We start from the raw sequence: 11,654 nt of genomic DNA, 5'->3' as shown, positions 1-11,654 counted from the left end.
ATTATAAATCATTTTGACAGCACCAAACAGAATCCAGGGGTTTAGCTTCTGTATGAAATGTGTTTTTTTCTACTTTAATATTTGCACTTTCAACAAGATGAATACTGCACAGAACAGGTATAGTTTATAACAGACATTTACCCTAAATTGTAATCATTGTGCTTATTAGCACTGTGTAGAGTTTATGTAAAGTTTTATTTAAACAAAAAGGGCCAGTTTAGACTAGTCCTGGTAGATAGAGAACAGGGGCTGGTTTTATAAAGATATTTTAGCCTGGTCTAACACTATAGCCCAGGCTAAAAGTTACTACTAGACTAATGCAAATTACACAAAAATAAAACTGACTTATTTTGAAGCTAAAAAGTAACTAAAAGAACCAAAACCAATGTTTCCATGGTAACAACTGGTGAATGCACAGCTAGTAATCTGTGGCGGGAGTTTCTTTGTTTACATCTTTAGATATTCAATAACATTTATCTCAAGCCTGACTGTTGGAGAGATAAAAGCATTATTCAAAGTCTGTTTCTAAAACCAGCTCCCGCAGTACTAACAGTAACCATAGTAACCGCAGTAACCATAGTAACCGCAGTAACTGTAGTAACCATAGAAACTGTAGTGAAGCTGGTACCTGTCGGTCGGTGTGGAGGAAAACACTCAGGATGAAACACAAGCTGCTCCTCTTTATCCTTTGTCCTGAAACAAATGTATTACTGTGCCTGGAAGTGTGTGACAATAAATGAACTCCTGTGGCATTATTAGCTGGAAAAAGCTTGATAAACACATGATTCAAAAACATCACTTCTGTAAATGTTGACTAATTATCACAATATAATCTGACAAGAAAAGTGTGCACCAGCCACCTGAATAAAAAAAAGTTTCAAGAAAGTGTGGGTGGAGGTTAAGGTGAAATAATCACACACCTGTAGATGTGACTCTGTCTTATCTGGTAAAATCTAATAAATTAGTTCATTAACAGGATAAATAGTGTTTTTCTTCAGTGAAGCTATGAACACATCTGACTGATGGATATGAAACTCAACAATCTGCTTCTGTATTAAAAGGACAAAACTGACTGAGGAAACATCAACTACGACTCCCAGAGTGCATTTCACTGATGAACATCCAATCAGAACTTCATGCTCTGCTGCTTCTACAAAGTGTAAAATGTAGCTCACCTGGTTTTGGGTCAGTGTGGGACCAATTGAGGACCCATCGGCGGCTTTGGCCGGTCCCAGGCCTGACATTGATGTAATGCCATATACAGTAAATACCTCTCATTCCTATCCAGGGTGGTGCCTGGACCCAATCTCAGCTGATACTGGGTCAGAGGCAGGGTCCAGCCTGGACAACACCAGACAGGAAAAATCTCCTTTAACTGAAGAAACCACCAGCAGAACCGGGCTCAGATTGGGTGGTCCATATGCCCTGACTGGTTGGGGTGAGTGGATAAAGGAGAGAGGAGAGAGGGGAGGGGAGGAGAGGAGAGAGGAGGAGGGGAGAAGGAAGGAGAGGAGGTGAGAGAAGAGTGGAGGAGGAGAGGGTTAGCTCTAGCACTGAAGGTAATGACAGTGTCCCACAGTGCCACCTACTGGACAGTCAGTGTTTTCCTGTCACTGATCAATGGAAATTAGATCAAAATTAATGTTAAATTTTACCTTTTGTGTCCTCAATTCCTTTTTATTGTGTTATGAAAATATGACATTTATTACAGTGCATGAAAAAGATATTTTGCTTCACTTTGAAACATAAAAAGTTTGATATATCGTTTATGTGAATACACGTTTTGTTCTTCAGGCTCTAAATAAAGTGCAGAGGCTTTAATTTGAAGACTTTTCCGTCGGTGCAGAAAGAACCGTGTGTGAGAGGAAGTACCTTTACTCTGCTGATCCGTTTAAATACACGGATGCAGCGGGTTACCATGGTAACAGCAGCCTCCTCTCCCAGCATGCAGCAGCTGAACCACCCCCCATCACAGAGAGGCAGCAGGGTGGAGCAGCAGACGGACGGACAGCAGCAGCAGAGCCAGGAGGTAAGACACGGAAACAACCACCGCCTGTCTGTGCACCTGCGTGTCTGTCTGTGCACCTGCGTGTCTGTCTGTGCACCTGCGTGTCTGTCGCTCCGCTCTCAGGCGGCAGCGGTTGACGCTGCAGCGTATTTTCCGCTCCCTGGCCGTCTGTCACCGGCCGCTTCGCCGCCGCCCGTTAACCCGCGGTTGAGTGGGCTTCAGACAGAGGTGAAAGTGCGCGCGGGTGTGAGAGCGGATGATTGACAGGTGGTGGAGACAGCAAAGTGTAATATAAACTGAATTTGTTTGTGCTGCATCATCATCATGGAGGAATTCTGCTGTTACTGAGCATGCCCACTGGCTATTCTTCATCTCTTCTCCTCTTCCTCTCCACCTCTTGACCTCCTCCTCTCACCACCGCCTGTCTGTAGGAGTGATGATGGATGGAGACTTGCACCCCCCCAGAGATGGTCCCGCCCAGGAGGAGCAGAGGATGATGGGAGGTTGGTTTTTCCTGTTGTAGAACCAGCTGAAGTGATGCAGCGTCATGTCAATGTCGTGTCGAGCTGTTAGCACTTGCAGTGTCACTCTGACAGTCAAACTGGGACTATTTGAAAAGGAAGATTCATTTGAGGTGAATATTTGTATAAACATGAAGATTTAGACTGAGAGCCATCACAGAACAGTAAATAACTTTCACTCATACCAGTAAGCCACACCCACCCATGACATCACAGCAGAGCTCAGTACATGTGATGTCACTGTAGGGTGTGCACATGACATGAGCCTGTCACCGGTTTCACATTATCGCACTGATCTGAAGGTGGAGGGAACACCTCCTGCTTTACTCCGCAGGTAACCCCTGACACACCTGTGAGCTCACAGATCATAAACCTGGGCCAGGTGTCCACGGTCTTCAAGACCAGGTTTTAAGAGCTCCTCTTCACTCAAGTCCCAGTCAAACCAGTAACAAGTGACTTAGTGAAATACAACACTAAAACTTTCCACACGTCTTACTAGAGATTTCAGCAAACATCTGTAGGAATCAACATTTGTAGGAATTATCTGTAGGAATCAACATCTGTAAGAATCATCATCTATATGAATCAACATCTGTAGGGATCATCTGTAGCAATCAACATCTGTAGGAATCATCTGTAGCAATCAACATCTGTAGGAATCATCTGTAGGAATCATCTATATGAATGATCATCTGTAGGAATCAACATCTGTAGCAAGCAACATCTGTAGGAATCATTTGTAGGAATCAACATCTGTAGGGATCATTTGTAGGAATCAACATCTGTAGGGATCATTTGTAGGAATCAACATCTGTAGGAATCATTTGTAGGAATCAACATCTGTAGGGATCATTTGTAGGAATCAACATCTGTAGGGATCATTTGTAGGAATCAACATCTGTAGGGATCATTTGTAGGAATCAACATCTGTAGGGATCATTTGTAGGAATCAACATCTGTAGGAATCATTTGTAGGAATCAACATCTGTAGGAATCATTTGTAGGAATCAACATCTGTAGGGATCATTTGTAGGAATCAACATCTGTAGGGATCATCTGTAGCAATCAACATCTGTAGGAATCATCTATATGAATGATCATCTGTAGGAATCAACATCTGTAGGAAACATCTGTAGGAATCATCTGTAGCAATCAACATCTGTAGGGATCATCTGTAGGAATCAACATCTGTAGGAATCATCTATATGAATGATCATCTGTAGGAATCAACATCTGTAGGAAACATCTGTAGGAATCATCTGTAGCAATCAACATCTGTAGGGATCATCTGTAGCAATCAACATCTGTAGGGATCATCTGTAGGAATCAACATCTGTAGGGATCATCTGTAGGAATCAACATCTGTAGGAAACATCTGTAGGGATCATCTGTAGGAATCAACATCTGTAGGAAACATCTGTAGGGATCATCTGTAGGAATCAACATCTGTAGGAAACATCTGTAGGGATCATCTGTAGGAATCAACATCTGTAGCAATCAACATCTGTAGGGATCATCTGTAGGAATCAACATCTGTAGGGATCATTTGTAGGAATCATCTGTAGCAATCAACATCTGTAGGAAACATCTGTAGGAATCAACATACAAATCCCCCTCTGCATTTAACCCACCCAAAGTGCACACACACAGGAGTGAACACACACGGGCAGCCATTGCTGCAGCGCCCGGGGAGCAGTTGGGGTTTGGTGCCTTGCTCAAGGGTCTCACCTCAGTCGTGGTATTGAAGGTGGAGAGAGCGCTGGCTACTCACTCCGCCCCACCGACAATTCCTGCTGGTCCCGAGACTCGAAGCCGCAACTTCCAGGTTACAAGTCTGACTCCCTATCCTTTAGGCCATGACAGACAATATCTGTAGGAATCAACATCTGTAGGAATCCACATCTGTAGGAATCCACATCCGCAGGGATCATCTGTAGGAATCAACATCTGTAGGAATCAACATCCGTAGGAATCCACATCCGCAGGGATCATCTGTAGGAATCAACATCTGTAGGAATCAACATCCGTAGGAATCAACATCTGCAGGGATCATCTGTAGGAATCAACATCTGTAGGGATCATCTGTAGGAATCAACATCTGAAAGTGACTACTATTGTCAAGTATGGTGACCCATACTCGAAATTCCCCTCTGCATTTAACCCACCCAAAGTAAAGTGCGCACACACAGCAGTGAAGGAAGACAGACAGACAGACAGACAGACAGACAGACACACAGACAGACAGACAGACAGACAGACAGACAGACACACAGACACACACACACACACACACACACACACACACACACACACACACACACACACACACACACACACACACACACACACACACACACACACAGGAGCAGTGGGCAGCCACTCATTACCGCCTCAGTTGCGGTATTGAGGGTGGCACCACCGACAATTCCTGCCGGTCCTGAGACTCGAACCCGCAACTTCCAGGTTACAAGTCCAACTCTATCCGCCACGACTGCCCCATAGGAATCAACATATGTAGGGATGATCTGTAGGAATCAACATCTGTAGGAATCATCTGCAGTGCTACTTGCAGTCCTCCCAGCAGTCTCCACAGTACATAATGAGTCAGTCTGCTAAACTAACCGATTTAGTCATTTGGTCGAATTCACATGGATCATGTCTAATATTGTGACAAGTAATTTGTCCATTATTGATCTGATCTTTACATGTACAAAAACAAAAGCAGATCAGAACGAGGACACAACTGTACCAACCAGAGACCTTGACTTCTTCCTCTGTCCTGTTACCGGTGGCAACCACTTTCACATTCTGGTTACCATGGTGACAACCTTAAGTACATCCAATCAGTGTTCAGTTTGTTCTTGGTGTTTGTTTTCATCTGCTCTTCCACAGTTTTCATCTGTGACATCATCTGGATGTTTGTCCTCTTCCGCCTCGTTCTTTTCCTCTCTCTGCTCCTTTTCTCCTCTCCCTTTGTCTCCTCTCCTTGTCTCTTTGTCTCAGATTTCAACTCTGTCAGTTTCCTAGACAAATTCCCAAACGGAAGCAGAACAGAGGAGGTGAAAGGGGAAGATGGGGGTGAACAGGTGAGCAGCACTAAGGAGCAGCCAGAGAGGAGGCAGGAAGATGAGGAGAAAAACAAGGGGCAGATAGAAGATGAAGATGAAGGACAGTTGGAGAAAAAAGAGGAGGTGGAACAGCCACAAACACTGCGCTCCTCCTGCACACCTACTCCTGATGAAGGAGCCAACAAAGAGGAGGACAAAGGAAAAGGAGAAGAGAAAGAGGAGGTGTCAAAGAAGGAGGAGCAACTAGGAGGAAACAAAGAGATGGAGGAACAAGAGAGTCCTCCATCTGAAGAGCAGCAGGGAAGAGCTGATGATGAGGTGGAAGCCAAAAAAGAACAACTGAAAGAAGTGGAGAACGTGAAAGAAAAGAACGATATGATGGAAGATGAAGGGGAGGCGAAGGAGGAGACAGAAACTGTGATGAAGAAAGAGGAGGAGGTTGAGCCTGAGACCACCAGCTTCTCCTCCTTACCTCCTGACAAAGGAGGAGCTGATGAAGAGGAGGAGAAAGATGTTGTGGTGGACAAAGTGGAAGAGGAGAACAAGGGAGAGCATCACCCTACCTGCAGCTCCAAGGCTCCTCAGGAGGAGCAGCTGGATTCTGAGAACACAAACACACCGATTCATCCAGCACCTGCTCCATCCTCTGATGACCATGAGGTCCTGGGAGATAAAACGAGCACTCCTCTGACCAATGGAGGTATGAACGAAGGGAGGACACATTTGATTTTTCCTGCATCCAGTCCCTCCAGAACCAGAGCACCACCCACAAGAGCTGTTCTGATGGGGAAAACAAGCACTTCCTCTCATCAGCTGGCTGCTCCCCCCAATAAATCAAGTGCTCTTCCAACTAAACAGGATGCTCCAAATAGGAAATCAAGTGCTCCTCCTCCCTTGACCAAAGGTCTGTCCGTCTGTCTGAATCTCCTCCACCTCCTTTTCTTCTTCGTTTTGCACCTCTTCCTTACTCCTGTTCGCCCTCCACCTCTTCTTTCACCTGCATGTTTTTTGTTTGCATCTATTTCACATCCTTTTTTTTTTTTTTTATTTCTCCCTTCACCTCTCCTCCTCTGCCTTTTCTCACCCCTTGCTTGTGCCTCCCACCACCTCCTCACATTCACGGGTCTTTTCCTTCTCTCTGGGCCCCCCTACTTCCATCTTCTCCTTTCCTTCCCTTCCTCGTCCTTTCATGTCTTTTTGTCTGATGAGACACAAACCGGACACTTCCTGTCAACCCCCTGGTTGTCATGGAAACAGTGCCCCCCCATTACTGACCCATCTCTGCCCTATGACCTCTGCTTCTGTTTGCTGCCCTCCGACATTTTTCTGTTAAACTTATTTCTCTGCACATAAATAATATCGATGATCAATCAGGACAATAGTAATTAATCAGATTCAGCATCAGCTGTTCAGTTACTTTAGTGATTACTGATTACATCAGTTACTTTAGTGATTTTGAGTTTCACTAAAACAACACACAGTATGAAACCAAGTGATAAATTAATGATGGCCATCATGTTTACCTCGCTTTTCTTCCTCTTTCTTCTTCTGCTTCAAACAGAAAAATCTGCCGTAAAAGAAACTGCTGAAGAAACTGTGAAGGTAAAATCGGCAATAAAATCTTTGTCTCAAGTGAAAAACCTGCAGCTTCACCGCATGTGTAGAATATTTATTTTTACATTAAATGTAAATATTCATCAGTAGCAGGGATCTTTTGTGAGGATGTTTTCAGAAATAAATCTGTGTCTCAGGCTGTCTCAGTGATCCCAGACTGACCATGATGGGGGGACAGTGGGTCGATAGGATTCAAATATGATCGACAGTGGACACCAATATGTCACCACCACTAACAACAAGACTAATGGGTTTCTATGTTTCAGGCCTCCAGCACCAGAGCAGCCAAGATGATCCCAGCCAAGAGTACAGGTACATGACCACAACAGTATCACCAGTTCAACAAGTAACTAGTTTAACCAGTCTGAATCAGTGAACCCGTCTTTCCGTCAGAGTCAGTCGATGGAGTCAGCAGCCCAGGAAGTCGTTCTCCCGCCAGCCGGTCATCCACTCCCAACAGAGATGTGAAGAAGGTCTGAACATCTGTCTGTGTAATAGAAACCAGTAATGAAACCTCAGCCGGTGTTCAGGTGGTAAACCATGGCTATGACTGACGTATGTAACCTGAGACAGATCTGCAGCGCCACCAGTCACTTCTCGTGTATCTGAATGAGCTCAAACATTTCTTGAGCATACAGAAAATGTTTTATTCCTGGTTCTTCTCTGCCAGATTTTTACAATTTCCCTATTCTTTGTTACTGGTTCAACAGGTGGCGGTGGTCCGGACTCCTCCCAGGTCTCCAGGCTCTGTTCGTGGACGGACACCGCCCCTCCCATCCCACCCCATGCCGGACCTCAGTAACGTGAGGTCAAAAGTCGGATCCACGGAGAATCTTAAACACACACCTGGAGGGGGCAAAGTAATGTACACACTCAGTCTGGTTTCCATCAGTTCAGAGGACTTCACTCCTACCCCCCCAAGCCTCACCTTAACCCAACCTTGACTTTAACCCAACCCCAACTTATTCTTAAATCTTACAGTCCCATAAAAACCACGGTATGGCATCACATCAATATCAAAACTAGGGAGCACAACACAAAACCAACGAACAGCATTTACTGAAGTCATCAATCATTCAATGTCCTGTTAATCACAAAACCAACCATCAGTATTTACTGACAGAACTGTCCACGGGCCCAAATTGTCAAAACCACCTCATGTTTTGTCGCACAAAAAATGTCAATCGAGCACAGAGAGCAGTTGAAGGAAATCCACTTGGTGAGAGGAAAACTAAATTTGAGTGTGATATTATGATAAACGTAAGCGCAGCTCTTCTGTCTGTGCATGCAAGCTTCACATTTGTGCTCACTAGTGGGACATTTGCACTCGTGAACTGTTAAATTGTGCAGGTCCAAATTTTTCACCCTGTTTTTGCACTCCCTAGTTTTGATATTGATGTAACGCCATACCATGGAGTGCCCATAGTGTGACTTCAGATTTATGTCTCCACAGCACAAACAACAGAAGTTAACCGACTCAAAAATGTGTAAAATATAAATACATGAAATCATAACTCCCTGTACCTGCAGGTTCAGATTATTAACAAGAAGTTGGACATCACTAATGTGACATCAAAGTGCGGCTCCAAAGGCAACATCCACCACAAACCAGGTAACACACACACATTTTGCTTTATGTTCATGACATCTGTGGTTTATTCCCTGAAATTGATAATTTATTAAACTGAATGACGCCAACTTCACTACGCGTTCCACATGAACACATTAATGATATAGGATTATATTGTCATCTGTCCTCTGTCTTGCATGACAGGTGGAGGGAAGGTGGAGATTAAATCAGAGAAGTTGGATTTTAAAGGAGTTCATTCCAAAGTCGGTTCTCTGGAGAACGTCACCCATGTGCCAGGAGGAGGGAAGAAGAAGGTACATGCTAAAAAGACACTAAAGTCTGTGGGCAGGACTAACAATACTCAGTGTGCTGTCTGCTGAGTGAGGTGTCTGGGACATGATGCAGATCACCAAAATATCCCCAGGTCATCAGGTTTTCACCTCCATCCATCACTGATTGTGTTAGTTTTGCTTCCCTTCTTCACCTGGAGAGTCTGAAGACTGAGCTGTCTTTCCATTATTTGAAGCCGAGCGTCTTGTTCTTTCCTCCCACAGCTTCATTATCCTGACTCCCTTTGTACATTGGACCAGACAGACCCAGTCCTGCTTCCTGCTTTGCTGGATGGTCCAAATAATGGACCCCAGTCTTTTCCAGCACTGCCTTTAGACACACACAGTTTGTTGGAATGACTCAGTCAAAGTTGGGACACTGTTTGCATCCATTTATTTTACCTTATTTTACCACTTTGCTTTGTAGCATTTAGGGATAATCTCTGGACTTGCAGCACTATAATGTCAACATAAAATGAAGACATTGGGATGGAAAGATGGAGGTGACCAGTGCTTTTAGTTATCTTGGGTTTATAGTGACACCCACCTTGTGTTAAAAGTAACTATACATTTTCTAGATGTCTCATTAAGCAGATATATTATTACTATACTATATTATTATTATTATGTATAGTCAGTGTTGTAAAAATATTTGTTGTGACTTGTTTCACAGATAGAGAGTCAGAAACTGACCTTCAGAGAAAACGCCAAAGCTCGAACTGATCATGGTGCTGACATCATCATCCAGTCTGACTCCTCCCCTCTTCACCATAGCAACACTTCCTCCCCTGGAAGCCTTAATGCAACTGAAGCTCCACCTCTTGACACCCTGGCTGATCAGGTGAGAAAATTACCTGTTCAAACCAAAAACTGGCAAAAATCAAGACACAAATTTACAATCAACTCCCTCTTCCTGTCAGGTGTCTGCCTCCCTTGCCAATCAAGGCCTGTGATTGGATGACCCTGTGCCTGCAGACCCCACCTCTTTCTGTTACCAAGGAAACTGCCTGATAGAAGAAAAACTTTCTGCCTGTTTCCTCATGACCTTCATGTTCACTACACAGACAGGATGGAGGGATTTTATGAAATCAAGCCTTGCGCTTCAGTCATCAGCCAATCACAGCTCAGCATGACAGGTGAATCCACCTAGATGTTCAGTGAAAAAGGAAGCTGCAAACAGACAGGTAAACCCCCCTGTTCTGTTGCCCGACAATAACAGTACCAGTTTAATCCATCCAGAATCCATTAGCCTAGCTTAGCATAGACTGTGTCAGCATTAGAAAATAAGACAACTGCTAACCAATCAGACGGCAGGTTAAATTCATCACATGACTGTGACTACATTAAATTGCGCTGCCTATCAATATCGATCAGCATATAAATACATTTTAAAATTGATCAAATTTCTGTTATTACTCACCCAAAGTCCCAGGAGTGAAAATCCTGAGATCGTTCATGACAAGAAAACAGCGTTTGCTTCCTTCACAAAATCCCTCCAATCGCAGAAAGTCTCTCTCTGACGTCATCTTGCAGCCAATGATCATCTCTCCTGTGTTTCTCAATGCTGATGTGCTGTAGGCCCCGTGATCGCCCCCACCATCATGAAAAAAATTCCCAGAATGCAGTTTAAGTCCAGGTGCCAAAACCAGTCTGTCTCTGCCTGTGGACTGTTAAAAGTGCTTTGTACCAATAAAGTTTCTCTTGGACCTGCCCAGTTTGATGTTGTGAATAAATTCCCCAGCAGGTGAATGGATGTTGTTCAAACAACATTATAGCAAAAAGTAAGAGCCTGTGAATTCAACCTTTTGGTCCAGAACTCAGATATACTGTGCTGAATGTTTCTTCAAACAGATTCGTCAACCTAATTTTCTCTGATCTGATTTTTAGTCACCACGTGCTACAGTTGTTTGTTAGACTGAACTGTCTGGTCCTCACTAAAACCACCTGGAGTCACTGAGGACACTCATTTCACCCAAAAACAGGTTGATACCTGCATGATGAAGTTTCAGATGCTTCTTCCTGACCGACTCCTGACAGCTGCATCATCTGCCGGACACACCTTTGCAGAATGGGCACAACACACCAAAAATATGGTTTAAACCAGGGATGCCCAACTCTGGTCCTCAAAGTCCTGCTTGTTTTCAAGCTAGCCGTGCACAACCCACTGCTGATTATTTGGATCAGGTGTGTTCAGCCAATCAGAATCTGGAAGATACCAATTGACTGTTTTTTCCCCCCAACCTCCTTCAACGCTAATCTGAGATGGTATTTTCCATTTTCTGTCCCGCTTCACCTGCTATTGGGTGCATTTTGAATAACATCACCTGAAAGCTAATTATTAAATGACACACACAAAACAATAAACATTATGTTCTGAGGCCCTTTAAACTTATTTGCTGCTATTGTTTTATTTCTAAAATGTTTCAAGCTTAACAGGTAAAAACATGATGCTGCAACTGCTTCACAATAAAAGTCACACTATAGCTAACAAGTGGAAACTTTTATTTTGAAGCAGTGAAAAGACCAGAAAAGTGATTAAAAATG

General features: G+C 43.8%; 1 protein-coding gene across 1 annotated transcript; it reads left to right on the top strand.

Moving 5' to 3' along the window:
* The first annotated feature begins 1,158 nt into the window (after positions 1-1,158).
* Positions 1,159-10,744, top strand: maptb (microtubule-associated protein tau b). Its single transcript, XM_026324257.1, has 12 exons — positions 1,159-1,438; positions 1,795-2,029; positions 2,440-2,511; positions 5,533-6,501; positions 7,159-7,199; positions 7,478-7,523; positions 7,605-7,684; positions 7,922-8,071; positions 8,742-8,823; positions 8,986-9,095; positions 9,784-9,951; positions 10,031-10,744. The coding sequence occupies exons 3-12, from the start codon at positions 2,445-2,447 to the stop codon at positions 10,061-10,063; spliced, it is 1,746 nt and encodes a 581-aa protein (XP_026180042.1). The 5' UTR covers positions 1,159-1,438; positions 1,795-2,029; positions 2,440-2,444; the 3' UTR covers positions 10,064-10,744.
* Positions 10,745-11,654: the final 910 nt, after the last annotated feature.

This window comes from Mastacembelus armatus, chromosome 8, assembly GCF_900324485.2.
Source record: "Mastacembelus armatus chromosome 8, fMasArm1.2, whole genome shotgun sequence".
NCBI classification, from domain to species: Eukaryota; Metazoa; Chordata; class Actinopteri; order Synbranchiformes; family Mastacembelidae; genus Mastacembelus; species Mastacembelus armatus.
The sequence above is the reverse complement of the archived record's forward strand: the minus strand, read 5'-3'. Positions and strand labels throughout refer to the sequence as shown.

Coding starts and splice junctions, on each gene's coding strand:
- maptb (XM_026324257.1), top strand. CDS start 2,445: ATGATGGATGGAGACTTGCACCCCCCCAGAGATGGTCCCGCCCAGGAG. Junction 7,685..7,921: donor CCAACAGAGATGTGAAGAAG/GTCTGAACATCT, acceptor CTGGTTCAACAG/GTGGCGGTGGTCCGGACTCC. Junction 8,824..8,985: donor CAACATCCACCACAAACCAG/GTAACACACACA, acceptor CTTGCATGACAG/GTGGAGGGAAGGTGGAGATT.